The following is a 19,606-nucleotide window of genomic DNA, read 5'->3' on the forward strand; positions in this document are numbered from 1 at the left end:
TTAGCAAATGATGTTTTGAATTCCAGGAAGTAACCTTGTAAAAATGGAAGTAAGAAAAGGAAATTAGCCTATGTTAGAAACTCTCCAGGAGGGAAAATGAAGAAAAGAAAGTCAGTGCAAGCAAAGGTGAGTGATGGAGGTTGAATTAGAGAAAAGTTGGGATTTTCACAGAGAATGAGGCATGTATGGAGTGTGGGTGAAAGGTGCTTGACAGTTTTTCAGGTCTAGAAATGCCCACTTAATCTTTCCGGAAGCTCAGTAGTCTCTTCCAATTGTACCAGTTAATTAAAAATCCCCCACAGACCAAAACCCCCTATTTGCAGTACCTTTGTCTTGCTACTGTGGTAATCTACTACAGAGAAATCCAGCATACATTAAGATAGACCATGTTTCAAGTGTGACTGGACTTGAATGTTACAGAATGTTGCAGCCAGCTGCTGGAAAGCCCCCAGCTTTCTGGCTGGCAGTGTTTTAATGCCATTCCCACTGGCTCTTCTGGACTGCCATTAAATTGTGTTTCCAAAGGGGCTGCTAGTACTTAGATTTTCTCTTTTAGCAGGAAGTGGTGGTGGTCACCAACAAAAGTAATGAGCCAGAAAGAAAATGGATCTCCTTATCAACCTGGATGCTTTCAAGCTACTGGGATCAATGTTGGAGGAGGGATGTAAGGTACAATCCATTTTGGAGTATCTGGAGTGCCTGGGAGTACATCAATGCAGATAGCTCCCAGCAAGATACCTTTCCCATGCACCAAATGATTTATGGTCATAGGGTATACTTTTAATTTGGGAATAGTGCGGTCTTCCTGCTTATGTTCAAACCCAGGACCTCCTGCGAATGGTGCAGACATAGTGACACCACCTCATGGTCCTGGTGTTGCAAGGGAGTATCCTGGACAGGTTGGCATGAGTCCTTGGAAAGAAAGGGAGTAGCAGTGACCACCCTGTTGTTCACAATGGCCAAGCAGCTAAAACCATCAGCCTTCTTGGGAGACCTGTGTCCAAGCCTTAGTACTCTTTTCCATGAACTTGGTTTGCCTGGGGCAGTGGTCACACCCAGGCTGTCTTGCAGAGCACAGGTGGGAGGTAGGTCCAAAAGTCTCTTCTGCCCTGCAGTGAAATGTGATAAATTCTGGTGTTCTCATGCATTGTGCTGTAGTGTAAGTAAGGTATGTTTATTTATTATTGAAAATAATAAAAATAACTTACTCAGTTGGCAGTATATGAACAGCTCTCTCATCGTGCCCTTCCAGGTGTTTTAAGTGGGTCAGGGCTGGGCATATCTTAATCCTCCATCATGTGCTGTAATAACGGTTTTTTCTCATCTATGCAAATACTTGGGTGTTTGTACCATCCGGGAACTCAGGCTGTAAATACGGGAGTGGTGGGCTAGCCCATCCCGCAGACCTAAAGAGGGTAAACAGCCCCGCGTTTAATCCCCCACACCGAAACGGAGCTCAGCGGTGACATCTCCCGGCGATGCGGTTTTCTCCTCCCGGGCCGAGTACGCAGGCCCGGCCGCCAAGGGCCTGGCCACTCCCGGGAGCGGGGAGCCCGCCCGCGTTGCCCGCCCGCGTTGCTCGCCCCCGCCCCGCGTCTCTGCCCGTGTAAGGCTGCGGGGGGCCACGACGGTTTCGCCGACCGCCCTCGGCCCGGTCGTGCCGCGCCGCTCCTTCCCGTGCAGCCGGGAGCCTCTGCGCCTTCGCTCGCTTCCCCTCGGCTCGCCCCGTCCCCGGTGCGCTCTTCCGGCTGCTCTCCCAGCGCTCTCCGGCAGCGGAGGGGTGGCGGCGGCTCCTCGCTTCCGCCCCCGGCTCGCCCGTCGCTGCTGGCGTGGGACGCCGCCATTTTGTGAGGAGAGGCGGCGGCGCGCCCGACGGCCGGTCGGTAGCGGTACGTGGGGCGACGTCTCTCCGCCGCCAGCGAGGAGGAGGGGGGGGCCGGGCTCCGCCTCGCAGCAATGGGGCGCGGGCGCGGGCTGGGCGGCGGGGGAGGCTGTCGCATAGAAACGGCTCCGCGCCGTCTTGGTCTCCCGTGGGGTGGGTAGCTGTTGCCGGAGAGGAGGGCTGGGGCAGGCGGGGAAAGAGGCTGTCGTGCTGCCCGGGAGCCGCGCGGGCAGGGTCTTCCCAGCGGGCCACCGCTGGCGGCAGGACGGGACCCTCCCGAGGAACCCGTTAGGGCCGTAGTCTTTTTTCGTCAGCCTGGCACTTCGTGGGTTTGCTTCCCCCACCTGAAAGGCTACTGAGTTTGTGAAGAGATTTGTTGCGGTAAGTTTTCATTAGGTATGAGAAATGAGTGGCGAGATCTGGCTTCTGATCCAACAGCGAGGGGGAGCATCCTCCATCCAGGCACCTGGGGTCTGCCCGTGTTCTACCTGCAGGTTTCAGTCAGAGGAGCTCATCTGACCGGTGGACTTCCTGCTGATGCTTCATCGCTCCGAATTGCTTTGGGTTATGCAGAAAAAAAGCTGTTTGTAAACACAGAGATAGCTTTGTGTATTTTTAGAAAGCTGATGTAAAACGAAGTTGACAGAGGCTGGTATGCACACTACAATTAATTCAGAAGAAAATGATGATATTTTGTGTACTTTGTTTACCGATTGTACCATAGGAAACGATTGGTGAGAACATCTGATACTTTCAGAGTCAACTACTGAAAGTTTCAGAATATAAAAGTTATGGTTATTTATGGATGCTTAATTTGTCTTCCTTGTATTACAGTAGAGATTTGGCAAACTGATCATGTAGGTCTTTGCTCTTTCTTTGACACCCTGAACAAACAGAGCTAGACTCTAAACAGATCTCAAAAGTTTACAGCCTTTTTAAATTTGAGTGGACTTTGAAAAGGACAACAAAAGGAGTGGTCTTGGGTGGGTCCTGTAGTAAGTTTCACATCCTTTTCAAAATTAATAATTTTGTTTGGTTTTTTTATAGCTTAGAAGAATGCGTGTTTTGCTTCTGTATCTCATCTTAGAAACAACTAAACTTTCTGAGGATCTAAAATAACTGACTTCCAAAATGGATGAATTTCCAGACAGATAGTGAAAATCAAAGTTTTTATTCAACTGCAAATGTCTAATACTGAAACCTAACTATAGGTGGATCTCTCTGTATTGTTCCATGCTTCCACTGTTATTTTAAAGTATTGCTTTACATTGCATCAACGTTGTTAAGACCAAGATAATTTTTAAACGAGGCAGTTTCTAGATCTTTTTGGGGATTGAGAGCTGCTTTCTAGGTTTGCAAATATGTTTCCTAGGCTTTAATTTTTTTGTCGTAATGGTAAAATGTACCTTTCTCAATGATAGTAGTTTCTAACGATTAGCAATTTTCTTTCTAGTGTGCTGAAGCATGTTTTTACCAAGATCTGTTAAAGTCAAGAGGACTGCTGATGAGGACAAAAGTTGTACAGCTAAGAAAAATAGATTGTCTTCTGGAGTGTCTTTGCTAGAGGAGACCACCGAGTTCCAAGACTGTAAGTCAGATAGAACAGAAACTTCTGCTTCAAAATGCAATTTGAATGAAGTTGCACAAGAATGTGCAGAATGTATAGCTGGAGACCTTGGTGTTGCTAATACAACTTCGGGAAAGGACAACAAAAATACTGATGAAGATAGCTCTTTGGAAGAACCCATAAAATCCTTCAGCAAATCTCAGCGTCGGGCAGAACCTGGAGAACCTGTATGTGTTGTGTGTGGTCGCTATGGAGAGTATATCTGTGATAAAACAGATGAAGATGTTTGTAGCTTGGAATGTAAAGCCAAACACCTTCTACAAACTCAAGCAAAGGAAGAAAAGCTAAAATCTGATCAACTCACAAAAGCAGAATCTCAAGCAGAAACTCACCTGCTTAATACACCTTATTTCTACAAAGATCATTCCTTTATTTTAGGTTTGCGAGATGAGCAGATTGAGAACCTTAAACTGCAGCTAGGTATTGCTGTCCAGGGCCAGCAAGTTCCAAGACCTATTGTAGAGTTTGAACACTGTGGTTTTCCCGAAACTTTAAACCATAATTTAAAGAATTCTGGCTATGAAGTCCCAACTCCCATCCAAATGCAAATGATCCCTGTTGGACTGTTGGGGAGGGATATTGTGGCTAGCGCAGACACTGGCTCCGGAAAAACAGCAGCCTTCCTACTCCCTGTTATTATGAAGGTTTTGAAAGAGGTAATGAAACTTCATGTGTTTAGAGAAAGTGGTCTGCAACTTTATCTCTTGGATCCCAAGTGTAACTGAGAAATTAATTGCAGTGGTTTTATTGACATTCAATGATTTATTTTACTTTTGATTAATGGAGCATTGGTTCTTGGGGGGAGGGGAGTTGCTGATTATTTTTAATGACTTTGAATGTTTTTTCACTTTGATCAGGAGATAAAGCAACTCTGTTAATACTACCTAGTATACAGTTTCTCCTTGTTAAGAAAGGTAACTAAATTCTGTGGTAAACTTCCTAAATGACTTAAAATAGAAAGTTAAAATAATTCGAGGCCCTCTACAAGAAGTTATTACTGTATCTTGATATATCAGATGTCTGAAAGAGATTTTTTGGCTTTTGTGTAATTTTGTAGAGTAATTTCTGTTGGAATATGTTCAGCTGACCATCAAATAACTACAGGAATTTAGGGTAATACAATTTCTGAAATCCTGCAGTTACACAGTCTCCCTTCTGATACTGTGGGAAAAAGCAATTAAGAAAACTTTTACATCGTAAGGACATGAATGTATGATGAGAAGTAATGGCAAATAGTATTCTGTACCTTGTGTGTGGTTCAGTAGTGCTTTTTGCTTTAGTGGTTTTTTTCAAAAAGGGATGTATAAGAATATATTTGAAAATTCTGGACCTGATTCTAGTTACGTTTTGGACTGTTTAGATGCCTTTATAGATAGATATACACACAAACGTGTGTGTGTGTGTATAATTTTTTTCAAAAGAATAATTTAAAGATTATTTAAGTAACTTTTAATCTTTAAAGTACTATAGCATTAGTTTTAAGAATGGAAGCATTATATAGGAGCATTTTAAGAACAGGAGTATTACACTCCAGTACCTCCTCTGTCTGATTATCATTAAAGTCTGCAAGACAGTTTATATGCTTATTATAACATGCACAAAATTGGAACCTCAATGAATAATACTTAATTTCTCTACATGATCTTTCTCATTCTTCATCTTCAGGGTACTTTACAAGTTAATGTATATGCCAAGAAAGAATTTTATTTTGTTTAAAATAATTTTCATTTTTAATGTAGAAGAGAGATGAGATGTTAAGAGCATAAGGGTAATCTGGTTATGAGGTACTTGACAGTTCCTGGCTTCTCCACATCTACGTAGATACCTTTTCTTGTGGTGGTAAGTTGTTAAGTTAAACACTGTTGTGCACTTGAAAACAACTCAAGAAGCCCTTCTTGACACAAGTATTTAACTATGTAGTTCCTTTGATGATTCAGTGGGAAAGGAACAACCTCCTACTGTTGGTCACTTGGAAATATTCCAGTTGGAGACCAGAAAGAAACACATACTATCCAGAAAACTGTTAAGTGAATTCATGTTTGTGGTATCAATATATGAGAGCGCTTTATTTGCTGAAGAGGTGATCAGCATTACTGAAATAATGCTTCTTGGAGCTAGACCATTATTCTGCCTTTCCCCCCCTCCCCCTGTTTTACCTTATGTTCTTTTTACTTTGTTAGTATGTGTTAACTGGAGTTACTAATCTATATTAATCTGAGAGGAATTACTACCTTGTAATTTTGTGCTTTCTGGGTTGCAGAAGTTCAGTGAGGTGATAATTTGGTTGCAGATCCTTATATAAGGAATAAGAAATTAAGACTGTAGCACTTTAATGATTCATGTCTACCTGGCTGACTACTGGTGGGTCAGAGGGACTATTAATTTTGTTCTTAAATTTCAGGGATATATGTTTTTGCTGTATAAAGTTCCTATCACTGCTTATCTTCTCTGGTTAATACTTAATGTTTTTACTTAGTAGTGTGCAAGACAGTAAAGGGAAATAGTCTGTTCCTGTAATATCAAGACTTCTAAAAACTTTTTTTAATGATCTCTAGATTCAGCTAGCATCCTGTGTTTTGAGTTCAGATGGAGTTTATTCTGAATTTCTGTTACAGATTCAGTGCAATAACTAAAATAGAAAAAAGCAATCTTTAGAAATGACTGCTAGTTTTCTGGGCCTTTGTTTGTTGTCAGGAAGCTATTCTAACTGTGTGCTTACACATGCACTAATTTTTTGTTTTTAAAAATTGAGTAATTGAGGGATAGACTTCCTTGGCCTGCACCGTTAAAGGTATAATCCCTTTCTACCTTCTGTCTTCAAATAGAAAGGGTATTAGCAGTCTAACTGCATCCACAGTAGTTGAACTATATAATTTACATTTTAGTATTGGGAGATTTAATCTTGAAAGCTTTGTATCCAAATAATAAAGCAATTCCATGTTCAACAGATTTCTCCCCCTTTTTCTAGATAGAAACTCCGTCCGCCCTTATTTTGGCACCAACAAGGGAGTTAGCAATTCAGATAGAGAGACAAGCTAAAGAACTGATGGCTGGTTTACCAAACATGAGAACAGTTCTCCTGGTAGGAGGTTTACCACTGCCACCACAGCTTCACCGTCTCAAGCAAAGTGTGAAGGTAAGGACTATAGCATGGAAAGATCCTGTGGAGAGTTATGTTTTTCGTGATACTCACAGACAAGAAAAATGTTACTGTCGACGTGTATGGACACACAAAGATGTGTTTTTCCTAAGTCTAAACTACTAAAATAATTGTTAGCTCTTGAAAATTTTACAATAATACAGTTGTTTGTGTTTGTTTTTTTTAACATTTTTACTTCTGATTAAACATATAATAACTTCTTTGTTTTTTAGACAGTTTCATGCATGATACTGCTGCTTTCAAAGACTGAAATATGCCATTTCATGAGACAAGGAGTTGTAATTTGTAGCAAAAATAGTTCGTTTTTAATGCAGATTACATTGCTTGTATTCAGACACTTTAATTATGAGAGTTCCAAAAGGTCCATTTAATTTTGAGGCTTCATAATTTATTAAGTTATCTGTAAAAGTTTTACGACTTACATGAATGCAAGTAATTTCAATAATTATTGCCTTTCTCACCTATGTGCTGTAACTTCATAGTTCTTTTAGGACATTCATCTGTCTTTCATGTAATTTCTAACTTCTGGGTTGTTGTTTGTTTGTTTGTTTTTGGTTTTGTTTTTTGTGTGTTTTTTTGTGTTTGTTTTTTTTTTTTAGGTTATAATAGCAACACCTGGAAGACTTCTTGAGATCTTAAAGCAAAGTTCTGTTCAACTGCATGGCATAAAAATTGTAGTGGTGGACGAAGTAAGTTTTTAGTTACTGGTGCTGTATTGTGTATACAGAGGTCCTTGAAGAGCCAGTGTGAGTAGCTAGTCTAACTGATTAACCATACAGTGTTCCTTATAAAGATAAAATATATTTCTTAAGAGAAAAATTCATTTTTTAACATAATTTGAAATGTGTTTGAACAATGCATGTTCTGTTGGCTATAAAAGACTTGGATACCTGATGGGGTATTACTGCTAGACCAGTGTGAACCATTTGTGTTTTTAATTTTCTCACTTAGCTTTTCTTCTGACTGAAAATACTCCTGCATTTGGATTATTACATACCAATCATACACATTGTGGTTCTTCTGTCAATTCAAGTTCAGGATTCTCTTGTTTATGGAAAAATCTGGTACAAATCTAATATTTTTCCCTTAGGTAGATACCATGTTAAAAATGGGTTTCCAGCAGCAAGTGTTGGATATTTTGGAACACATCTCTCACGATCATCAAACCATACTGGTGTCAGCCACGATTCCAGTGGGCATTGAAAACTTAGCAAATCAGCTTCTGCACAATTTTGTAAGAATAACAATTGGAGAAAAGAATCTGCCATGTTCCAATGTTCGCCAAATTATCTTGTGGGTAGAAGAACCCTCTAAAAAGAAAAAGCTGTTTGAAATACTAAATGTAAGTGTAATATTTTTCTCATAAGAACAACTTATAAAATTATTCATATATTTACACATCTCTGTCAGGTTCTCGTCTTCAATTCTAATCTGTATATAGTGAAGAGGTGGAGTGAGGTCAAGCATATAACTGCACTAACTAGTTCAGTAGTTCTGCAATGTAGGAGCTTTAATGGCAATTTCAGGGATTACTCCACCCCTGTCACTCACACCTCCTTCTGTGCAGCAGCAAACCAGACTCCTGTGCTGGGATCCAAGTTAAAAATTGTAATTTTGATAATATTTTTGTGATTCGCAGTATGGCATCTGAATGATTTGTACTGGTTGTCTGTGAGTGGTAGAGGAACAGGACTTTCTTAAACCGTCATAGCTGCTTTATGGCTTGGGAGTGGTTTATAATTTTAAAAGTCATTAAAGAAACCAGTGAGAAAGCTACTTTAGTTCTTTCTAGAATTATATGAATAATGAATGATGAATTCATGAATAATATGTATCTTCTATGAGTACTTTGGTGGGGAATTTTGGAGTCTTGGCTGAGGTTATCCAAGAAGTAAACAGGAATCTTTAACTAAGCCTCAGAACTTATATTATGTAACATTTAAAGAAACATGAAAGCAAGCTTCTGACTTCTAAAAAATGCATGTATTGATATCAACTTGGGTTCTGAGTCTACAAATCATTATATGTTTATGATGTACAGATTTGTATAGTTTCATGACTGGTATCTTGTTCCTTCTTGTCTAGAGTCTAAAAACATTTATTCATCTGAAAGTCTTGTTAATATTAGAGATAATGAGCAGAAGAAATTGAATCCCAAGTTGCTGCTGATGAGCAGCAAACTGTTGTAGTACCTTCTTACATGAACTGTTTAATTTTACAGGATAAGAAACTCTTCAAGCCTCCAGTGTTGGTATTTGTGGATTGTAAGTTAGGAGCAGATCTGTTGAGTGATGCTGTTCATAAGATTACAGGATTGCAGTGTACAGCTATGCATTCTGAAAAGTCTCAGGTGGAAAGAACAGATATATTACAGGTTTGTGTCTCCTAAAGTTATGGCTTTTTTGATAGATTTAAAATGGCCAATTTTTTTTAAAGGTGGCTTAATTTGAATGTGTTAAGTCATAATTTACTGCTGTTCTGCAGTAAAACCTGGAGTATTGCTGGGGGAGAGGAGAGACAGATGAGACCAAGGAAAACTGTAGATAATAATGCCATTTTAAATGCAGATGAATGCTGGAGACTATTTCCTAGGTTATTTGCTTTGAAATGGGAATTCAAATATGTATTTAACTTTAATTGATGATTATTAAAATTGTGATTTTGATCTCTCTTTAGTTAGCTCTGTGAATTATATTCCTATTCAAATGAAGAATACAGGAGGGGCCATTCCCTCTTCTGCAATAGAATAATCCCACTAGGTGTGTTCTTATGCTGTGTAACTAACCCTAGCCTATGCTTGGAGAGGTTCAAAATACAAATAAGGAAAAAAGAATTAATTTTTTGGTTATTCCTCCCTTGCCAGGGATTACTTCAAGAGAAGTATGAAGTTATAGTAAGCACTGGAGTCCTTGGACGAGGGCTTGACCTTGTCAATGTCAAACTGGTAGTAAATTTTGATATGCCTTCAAGTATGGATGAATACGTACATCAGGTAAATAAATGAATTACTAAAGAATTATTTGAAAAGTATACTGAAATATGACATCCACCTATGGAAAGTTAAATTAAACATAAACATAAAGATTATTTTCCTCTTCAGAACATTGTTTTTATAGGAAAGGAAAGAAAGGTGCTGAATATCTCTTCCGTAAGTCTCTTATGTAAATTACTATAATCTAGAACACTGTTCTTGTGTCTCCTATATAAGTTACTAAAATCTAGAATAGTGTTCTTACATCAGTTATGTTTGCAATATTATTCTTCCTGTTTCATACTCCCTTGTATCATTTTGTGTCTATGGAAAGCAAAGTTTACCATGTTTTTGCTATCTGTGTGAAGAAAGGCCAAATACCCCTCTTTCTGCTGCAGTTCATCTCCAGTGTGGGATGTGCATGTAATACAATCAGGAAACCAGTCGTGAACTTTATTTTCATTCTCTCTTCATACTCCAGTATCTCCTCTGATTTTTTTTTTTTTCCTGAGGATTTTCTGCTTTAAAAAAGATGGTGTGTGGGGGGTGTGTGCATGTATTTATGTGTATGTACACAGACCCCAACCCTAGTTTGGCTAGCATATCAAGAGAACTAATTATTGTCCTCTTTTTGGCACTTATGAAGCCACAGTAGTCTACTACTGTGTCCAGTTTTGAGACTGTCAACTACAAGAAAAGCCAATAAACTGGAGAGAGTCCAGGCAAAGTCAGGGGGCTGGCCCACATAACACGTGAAGAGAGGCAGAGGGAACTAGGCTTGTTCGGGCTGGAGTAGAGATTTAATTGGTGTCTTGTATTTGGTAATGGGCTGTTACAGAGGCAACAGAGGCAGACTCTTCTTGGAGATGCACAGTGAGAGGATGAGAGCTAACAGTCACAACTTGCTGCAAGGGAAATTCTGTCCTCATAACAGGGAAAAATGTTTTTCACAGTGAGTGTAGTCAGGCAGTGGAACAGACTGCCCTGAGAGGTGGTGGGACCTTTGTGCTTGGAGGCACTTGCAACTCCATAGGACAAGGCCCTGAGCAAACTGATCTAACTTTGAATTTAGCCCGGTTCTGAATAGGTGGGAAGGACCTCTGGAAGTCATCCAGTCTCATGAACTCCTGAAGTATTCTGTGTTACTAACTGCAGTACACCTCTCTGGTTTTTAATTATCTTTCTGCTAAAGTTTCAAGTAGTAAATAAATAAAAATGGTCTTTCCTAGCATCAAAACTATACCAATATTAGCATACTATTTCTTCCTAAATAGAGAGTCTTTGTAGATTCTTTTCTAATTTGTTCAAGCACTTTGGCGAACATTGATAAATAATTTTAAGTTACTGGAATATTGAAAGTAAAGGGAATTTTTATGGTCATGCTTGTATATATAGTGCTTGATACAAGATATATGTATGTGGCATTGCTATAATAAAAAAATCTTAAAACATTTTGTTTGGACCAGATTCACTGTAAGCCTTTGCCCATAGGCTATATGATATATCTCAGTATCAATATTGGACTTATGGTATGTCCTGTAAGCAAGTTGTAATTTTAGATGCATTTAAGCTAAAGCTTCAGATCTGCATATCTTGAATTCAGGAAGTTTATTAAAACTTTGTGCTGAGAGGATGACATAAAGAGATTTGGCCTTGTCACTTAGGTTAGTTGCTGGTTTATAACAGAAAATAACCTGTAAGGATATTTGAAGGACTTCCATTTAATATTGATAACTTAAAATGAGTTTTTGCTTTTTCAGGTTGGAAGAGCAGGGAGGTTGGGTCACAGTGGAACTGCAATTACTTTTATCAATAACAACAGCAAGAAGCTCTTTTGGGATGTTGTGAAGAGAGTAAAACCAACGGGCACCATTCTTCCCCCACAGCTGCTGAATTCCCCGTATCTTCATGACCAAAAGAGAAGGGAACAACAGAGACTTAAACAATTACAGAATAGCCTTGTAACAGGAGATAATATTATGGACATTATTAGAAAACACGACAAAAATAATTCTCAGAGGTAATAAAGATATATTTATAGTTATGTGATTATAATGAAAGTGTGATTAAAAATAAACATGGAATTATGATGCCTTGTATATTGCCTTTTTAAAAGAAGTTTATATATTCAGTTTTTTAAGAAGTCTCATTTTTATCTCATCTTTATTTTGAAATACAGACTATTGGAATGCCTAGTAAAAATATTACATGTAACCCTCTTCTGGTAATTTTTGTGTCATATTGAAGTAAGATCTTTGCAAAGGACCTACCCTTGCCCCCCCCCCCCCAAAAAAAAAAAAAAAAAAGAAATTGGTGACAGATTAGTTTCTGAAAACAAGCCTCAGTCTCTTCCTCTTAGTTAACCTAAAAGCTTTCACTGGGAACATTTCTCTGAATCCTCAGTATGCTCTCTGGGAGCTTCTTGTGAACATATATGCAAGTTTTGTTTGTAAACTACTGAAAGTTTAGTTTGTCCTTCATTGCCTGTGGACCAGTTAAGAGTCCTGCTCAAGCACTCTGCAACAGCAGAAATACTGGGTTATTAGTGTAACTTCATTGTAGAGAGGTAAACCACGTAAGTAAGAAATTTGTGTTCTTACTTAATGAAACATTATAGTTAATGTATAACTGATCATATTTACTTATTTACTACTCAAGCGTAACTTGCCATGCTCTGACACCAGGTGCCATTTCATTTTTTTCAGGAAATGAGACCAAAACCATATTAAGATAGTGCCAAAAAACATATTAAGACAGTACAACTTGCTATCCAAAGTCTGAGGTCATAATCAAAACTTCCCCCTTTTTCTTCTTTTCTTTTAGACTGAGGCTTGAGAAACTAGTTTCATCAGACCTTTCATGTTGCTGTGATGCATCATCCCTTTTTGGCAGACTGAGGTGTCCCAGGTAGTTAGATGTTAGCCCTGTGTATTGTATGTCTACTCTTTGGCCAAAGGACAGCAATGTGATAGACTGACTTTGGTAGCAAATGAGTTTTTAAAAGCTTAGTAGCTGATTTCCCCCAGCTAGAAACAAAAGGAGTAGGGCTTACCTGCTGCCAAGACAGATGACGCAAGCGTGGCGCTGGTGCCAGGGGTTCTTTACCAGTAACAGATTTATGTAATTGTTAATGAGAAACTCCTACTATGGATTCTAATAATCTGAAATATGGTATTTGTTAGTATTTCTACTATTTTCTCTGCACCGTTGCTACTACTTTAACAGTCTGATAGGGGGAAAACCTCAAATTTTTAACTTGCCACCCCCTCCCTGGCCCCTGCTTTGTCTTCTGTCTCCCTCAGCTGTTTTTTTTTAAAACTTTTCCATATTGCCTCAGTTGTACAGTATTTGCCAAATATTTTAGAAAACGTGCATATCCTTCAGCAAGAGACCAACCTTTATTACTTGTGGAGATTTCATGAAGTGGTACTGCATAATGTTCCTCATCCTGCGATCCTCAAACTTTTTGTCAGTCCCTTTTTTTCTGCGGGGTAATCGGTGCCTGTGCCGTGCGCTGCTCCCGGCAGACGGCCGGCTCCAAGAACGGACCGGCGGGGAGAGCGGGGCCGTGCCTGGCACTTGAGGGGTCCCCGGCTGCGCCAGGCTTCCTGGTCATCGGCCGCAGGTTGGCGGCGGCGGCGGGGTCACCCTGGAGGGAAGGAGGCGCCTCCGACAGGAACGGCGCGGGGCCCCGCCGGCCCGCGGGGTGCGCCTGGCAAGGGGGCGCGGCTGCCAGCGGGCGCCCCGGCGCTCGGGGCCGCCCCCTTCTGACGGAGGTCCTCGCGGGAGCCAATCCCCGTGGGCCCGGCGCATTCAAACGGGGCAGGGAGAGGGCGCGGGCCGCGGCCGGTGCCGTGCGGAGCGGAGCGAGGCCAGGCCAGGCCAGGCCGGCGGGTGAGGTGAGGAGGGGGAAGGGACGGGACGGGACGGCTCTCCGTCCTGGGGGGTTGGGTTTCCTTGGGACGTCCCGTGGCCGGCCGCGGCACGGTGGGACGCTGTGTCGGGAGCCGCAGAGCTGGGTCGGCAGCGCGGGGTGGCGGGCTCCGGAGGCGTTGCCCCGCAAAGTCCCCCCCGGCTCGGTCAGTCAGCCGCTGCTTTCTCCCCGCCTTCACCCTGAGGGCGCGGGCGGGCTGGGCGACCCGGCGAGGCTGAGGGGTGCCTGTAGTCGAGAGTCCTACGGGGGCTCGCCTGAAGAGGGTAGGGCTGCTGAGCGATAGTGAAGCCATCGCTTCCTCCTAAGTTTTCACCCAGCTTTGAACGCTCGGATTTCATCTCTAATTAGTATTTGTAATCAATTAAAAATGAGGAACGAGCGTGCTTTCAACAAGACTCGAACCTTATTCCACATTTTAGAATGAAGGAGCTTTTAGCGGGGCGATTAAGTTTTCCACAGAAAAGCTTTGTGAATAAGCGCAAGGCACAGCTGTAGCAACAAGAGGGGAGAGCTTCTGTTCTTATACTAGTTATTTTAAAGCTGAATGGAAAAGATGGACTTTTCAGAAAACACTAAAGCAATTCATGGCTTACGACCATGTTTCTTTGTTTACCGACTACTAGAGGGAACCACAAAACGTCTATTTTACAACTCATGTAACATAAGTAGTTTCCTGTATCAAACTGGATTGAGCAATAAATACACTCTGGCTTGAAATTCTTGAAATTTTCCTTCCAGCTTTTGAGCTATGGAAACTTTGTGCAGTCATGGCGTGTATAAAAGTGGATGTAATTGCATAAATTCTGAGAGTACTCCAAAAGCTGTAACTTGCAAGTGTAGCATTAAAAGAAACTTCTATTGGAGCAATGGTTAAATGGTTGCTTCTACATCACCTGCTCTCATCTTGCTCCTGCCCCCATCTGCTGCTTTTGTTAATGATATATGCAATTTTTGAAGGATCTAAGGCAGGTGACTTACTGTTGACTTATAGCAAATTAATTGCAGCTGGCAAGTCTGGAGTGGGTAGTGATGTCAAACCTGTAACAAACCAATAACTATGATGCATATGCAACAGTGAAAGCATACTTTTCTATACAGATTGGATATATACAGATTTCTAAATATTTACCTGTAGAAAGAATGTGGAACACCTTTTACAGTTTTTCTTCTGTCCCCTAGGCTAGGGATCTTTTTGTTTTGCTATGTATGTACTATAGTGAACTAAAACAATGTCCAAACATATTGTAATAGTCGTCTTTAACTGTCTTATTCTGATAGTGGGTTTTATATTATATATCAAGATCCTGAAAAAAAATCTGCTTTCTGTATTCATAGACTTCCTTTTTTTGTTGTTCTGTTTGAGTCTGTTAGTTGTGAAACACTAAGAGCATAAATAGTTGTGAGTGGAGGCACAAACTTTAATTCCTTTTCTTTGAGGATCATGGTAGATCATTTGGAAGAAATGTCCACGGTGATCTTTGTTGCTAAATAGATTGTTCTTTGTACCAACTGGTGCTTTTTCGTGATGTTTGGTTTACTTTCTGAAACAAATCATAGAACTCAATAAATGGAATCAAATAGCCTATTATTGGTGGAAGCAGTCATTCAAATATAGAAGTTACTTTTTTTTTTAAGTGTGGGAGGTGAAACAGGATACTAATTGTAATTAATGTTTGGGAACATGTATTTACTGCAGTAAACGTCAAGAGCTCCTCATGCATCGAAACATAACTTGCACTGGATGTGAGCATCATAAAAATTTTTGCTTTGTTTCCCCAGATTCCTTAAGAAGATGCAACTAGAAATGATGTTTTAGGAAACGTGTAGTACTTACTAAAAACCTAATGTTAACTTGCTGGAAGACAAAATGCCTATTTATACAGTTCCTGCGAGAAGCCCCTCTGAGGCACAATGTATTACCACTTTGCAGAAGACTTCTTCGCAGAATACCTTTACCAGCAGCAAGGTGTCTGGGCAGCAACTGAAATCACAGGTGTCAGGAGAGGAAAAGGATATTCTACTTTCACATTCTCAGAATAAGACTGAGGAAGTTAATAGGACCTATGTGATTTCAGCCTGTAAAAAAGTGGGTGACACATCAACTACATTTAAACCTGAAGGCAGGTTAACACTCCGGAGGAGAACTGGAGCCAGCAAAAAATTAGTGTCCACTAGTGAACGATTGCATGCACACACAATACAGGGCATGGAAAATATACAAATGGAGAAAAGACTTGCTCTGCAGAGGCGTGTGAGGACTGGCTCCATAGAGAACAGTAAAATTAATCAGAATACTGTGCCTGGAATAGAAAATACTGACTCTGCTGCACAAAGAAATTACAAGATTGCGCTTCCACCAAATACAAATAATAATGATACCTGCGATATTAAACCAAGCTTTAAGTTAGCTGAGGGTCAGTCAAGTACAGAGTTGCAGTGTCACCCTAACAGCAAGGATTCCCTTTGCTTTCTTGATGGTCTGTGTGAAAATGATAGCTGCACCCATTTAAAATATAGGACAAGCACTGCTGACACAAAACTTCAAAATAAAGTTCCTAAATCAGAACAATTAGTTACCTCAAAATATATTAATAGGATATCAGGAGAACAAGTGAATGAAAAAGGCAATATAAATAAGCTAGCTGGAAGGCAAAGGTTACAACACTTCGTTATAAAACATAACAGTGTGGAAAGACCAAGGACACCAATGAAAGGTTCAACAGAAGGATTTAAGCTTAAACCAAAGAACAGCACTTCTCGGGATCAGCCATCTCCGTCCACTTCAAATAAACGAACACCTCATCTTCAAATTTTAGCCAAAAAGAAAACTGGTGTCTCCAGCTCTCCTTCTCTGAGTAGAAGTTCAGAAACAAAAGACAACGCTGAAACTCTAGCTGAGAGCAATAGCACTGAGAAAGATGTTTTCAAAGTGGAAAACAGCAAAGTGATTGTAGCTGTGCGTGTACGGCCTTTCAGTAACAGGTTTGTATCCTGGACTTATTTCTGATGCTAATAGTAGCTTTTATAGTGTATGTTGATTCCCACTTTGTATTTTTTGAATTGTTTAATCATTGACCCAATAAGGATATAATACATATTTTGAAATTAGTTGATATTTCATGCAACATCAAGACAAATATTTTATTAAAAGTTTGAATTCACTTTATAGGTGTTTGGGGCTATTTTTTACATATTCATTAGCTGAAGTATTTTGAGCTTGAATACTTTGTATGTTCATCAAACAGGTTTTTTTAACAATGATTACCAACCTTTTTATTTTCCATAAGGTCATTGAAATGATGTAACTTAAAGCATGTAGCTTATGCTTTTTAATTTTTTAACTTTTTTTTTCCTTTCCCATTCAGAGAGAAAAAAGAAAATTTACTCCCTGTAATCTCCATGAGTGGTTCAGAGACAGCTGTACAAAATCCAGCCACAAACCAAGTTTACAGCTTCAGTTATGACTTCTCTTTCTGGTCTTTTGACAAGTGTCATCCTAATTTTGCAAGCCAAGCAATGATTTATAAAACTTTGGCAGTGCCGCTCCTAGAAAGAGCTTTTGAGGGATATAACACTTGTCTTTTTGCTTATGGGCAGACTGGTTCTGGAAAATCGTACACGTAAGTTCCTAATAATAATTGTTAAAATTCTGTAGGAGCCAATTGTTATGCATTGTAAAGTCATGAAAAGAGTTTGTGTGGACTAGATTTCACAGTTATTGAATTGTGTTAAAACGGTCTTGCTATTTTAAAAGAAAAATAATTAAAACAATATCTATAATAATTAAGACAAAGTTAGCTGTAGAATATTTTTATTTATCTGACACTGACCTCTTTCTACTTCTAGTGAAGAAAATAAAAGCTCTCTCCAGACATTTTAGTGAAGAAAAACCTTTATTAATGCTGAGAGCTTCTCGGACTATCCCAGTGCCATTGTTCACCACTGTTGGTCATTTTTTGCGTAAAGTGACATGTTCTAAAGTATATTATGTTTTTTGGACAAGACCTTTAAGAGATCATTCTAATTATGGTCCTGACTGTTTCAGAACTTAAATAAAAAATCCAGATGTTTGTGGCACTGCTTATTTGAAATCTAATTTTTACTTGTCTAGGATTATTTGTAACATTTGTCTAGGATATATTGTAACATTATGAGAGTTTATAGCCAATTTTATACACCTTGTGTGTATTTTTCAATAGAATGCCTAGTGAACTGTTTTGTTTCCAAGCATGCATCTATTAAAATCAGTTCTATGAGCTTTATAATTCCCATGACGTGCTATAGACTTTGGTATACGTAGTTGAGGACCAGAAATGTTTCTATTGAATTTAACATAATTTTAATGTTTCTATTCAATTTATAATCAATATAGAACTTATACAGAGGTAGGATTTTCCTTTTTAAGTAGGAACTAATTTTTACGTATAATGTCTATTTACCTTGGCCTAAAAGAAAGATATGCTCAGTATTGCAATTGTTATCCTATTTGTAGGTTTGTTGGTTGTTCATTGCTTTTTGGTTTTTTTTCTTTTCCTCCACTTTCTAGTAAACAATTACTTACCTTCACCCCTTTGTATTTTAAGCAAGGCTGAAGTTAATATCAGTAATAACTGTGTCTTCAGGTCAAGTGTACACAACAAATTTCTGCTGACAACTATGTTGTGCAGCTGTGTGCGTCTCTGGGCTGTAGCTGAATTAGTCCAGTACACCGGTGTTTTGCAGTGGCAGAACTAGACAGGAAAAAACTACACCAGGGGCGGAGAGGGTCTTAGGTTACTACACTGTCAGTGTGCAGAGAATAAAATGCATGCATGTTAGGATATTAAATGTCTATAAGTTTACTGTTTATAGTATAGCTTACTCTTCAGTTGCTGTAGGGTTTTAGTTTTACTTACATTTTCAACCTATTTTTCAATGGATGGATTAGAAAAGGCCTCTGGACATTATCCTGTCCAACTCTCCGCTCAAGCAAGTGCCAACTTAGATCAGGTTTATTTCTGTCGCTTATTACTTTTTTAACCTAGAAGCATGTGGCACTTCAACTTTAGAACTATACAATTATTATTAAAACTAGCTATAGACAGTTACAAAACTGAACTAGCAGTTTTTTTGTAAATACAGGATGATGGGATTTGATGAAGACCGTGGAATAATTCCAAGACTTTGTGAAGATCTTTTCACTCAAATAGCACAAATGGACAAACAACAGGTGGTATGCTTATGCTATTGACCTTATATTGAGTTATGAGGAAACTGATGCATTTCAGTATTTTGATATCTGTTTCATTCTTTCATTTTATACCTTAGTGCTGATCCATTTGTTAATGTCTGTATTCTTTTGTTGATTTGAATCTTACTTCTGTTCTGATTAACAGGGTTCCCTAAATAGTTAAAATCAACGTTGTTTTGCTTCCTTAATGACAACTATGTAAAAAAGAAATATGGGCATGATTTTCTTGATGTGTCACCAGACTAGGATCTTTCCTCTATATAGCATGACTTACAAGATAATATTTATGTAAGGAAAGGTAAAAAGAAATCCTAGTGGGTTCCATACTTTCAGTGGAGGCATACAAAATAGAACCTAAAAAATATGAATTTATCTAAACATTGTCACGTATCAAAGCAAAATACATTTTAATAGTATTCTAATTCTAGTATTCTAGCTCAGTATTCTTGCTAAAATTGTAAAAAAAAATAATCAACTACTCCCACCTGGATTTTTTTTTTTTTTAAGACTTTAAAATTTTCATTGTAAATAATGTTTTGTTTCCTTCTCTGTTTTGAGAATAGATCTTTATTCGTCCATAACTCTATATGAAACAGTGGTCTTCTGAGAGTGGGTAGGAATGTTTCACCTGATCACAATGTATTTTGATTTGAATTCCTGTCCTACACCTATGGTATATGGATTTAAAAACAACGAAGTAGTAGTCCTTTACAGAGTATTTTAATGAAGGGTTACATTCTGTTTCTGCCCCAACTAATTGGTGTAGTAACAGTAAATTTACAGAATCATAACTGGAGATGCA

The 19,606-nt window shown here is 39.2% G+C and overlaps 2 protein-coding genes across 11 annotated transcripts in view; both read left to right on the top strand.

The window, feature by feature from the left end:
• The window catches only part of DDX59 (DEAD-box helicase 59), a 30,642-nt gene extending 18,903 nt beyond the window's left edge, over positions 1–11,739 (top strand). For 2 of the 10 annotated variants that reach the window (XM_075038847.1, XM_075038848.1), the window contains exons 2-10: positions 27–126; positions 557–669; positions 3,336–4,165; positions 6,478–6,645; positions 7,269–7,358; positions 7,760–8,011; positions 8,891–9,043; positions 9,533–9,661; positions 11,401–11,739. In XM_075038847.1, the coding sequence (XP_074894948.1) occupies positions 3,347–4,165; positions 6,478–6,645; positions 7,269–7,358; positions 7,760–8,011; positions 8,891–9,043; positions 9,533–9,661; positions 11,401–11,664 (1,875 nt within the window). In that variant the 5' untranslated portion in view covers positions 27–126; positions 557–669; positions 3,336–3,346 and the 3' untranslated portion in view covers positions 11,665–11,739. Of the gene's footprint in view, positions 1–26; positions 127–556; positions 670–1,751; positions 1,890–1,994; positions 2,264–2,304; positions 2,878–3,335; positions 4,166–6,477; positions 6,646–7,268; positions 7,359–7,759; positions 8,012–8,890; positions 9,044–9,532; positions 9,662–11,400 lie in introns of those variants that run through there. The other 8 variants (XM_075038854.1, XM_075038852.1, XM_075038849.1 and 5 more) reach the window with 7 other exon arrangements.
• A 1,727-nt stretch (positions 11,740–13,466) lies between these two features.
• Positions 13,467–19,606, top strand: part of KIF14 (kinesin family member 14) — a 35,367-nt gene continuing 29,227 nt past the window's right edge. The window contains exons 1-4 of the mRNA XM_075038857.1: positions 13,467–13,539; positions 15,354–16,556; positions 16,940–17,194; positions 18,696–18,783. Of these exons, the coding sequence (XP_074894958.1) occupies positions 15,442–16,556; positions 16,940–17,194; positions 18,696–18,783 (1,458 nt within the window). The 5' untranslated portion in view covers positions 13,467–13,539; positions 15,354–15,441. The remainder of the gene's footprint in view (positions 13,540–15,353; positions 16,557–16,939; positions 17,195–18,695; positions 18,784–19,606) is intronic.

Source organism: Buteo buteo, chromosome 10 (genome assembly GCF_964188355.1).
Source record: "Buteo buteo chromosome 10, bButBut1.hap1.1, whole genome shotgun sequence".
NCBI lineage: Eukaryota > Metazoa > Chordata > Aves > Accipitriformes > Accipitridae > Buteo > Buteo buteo.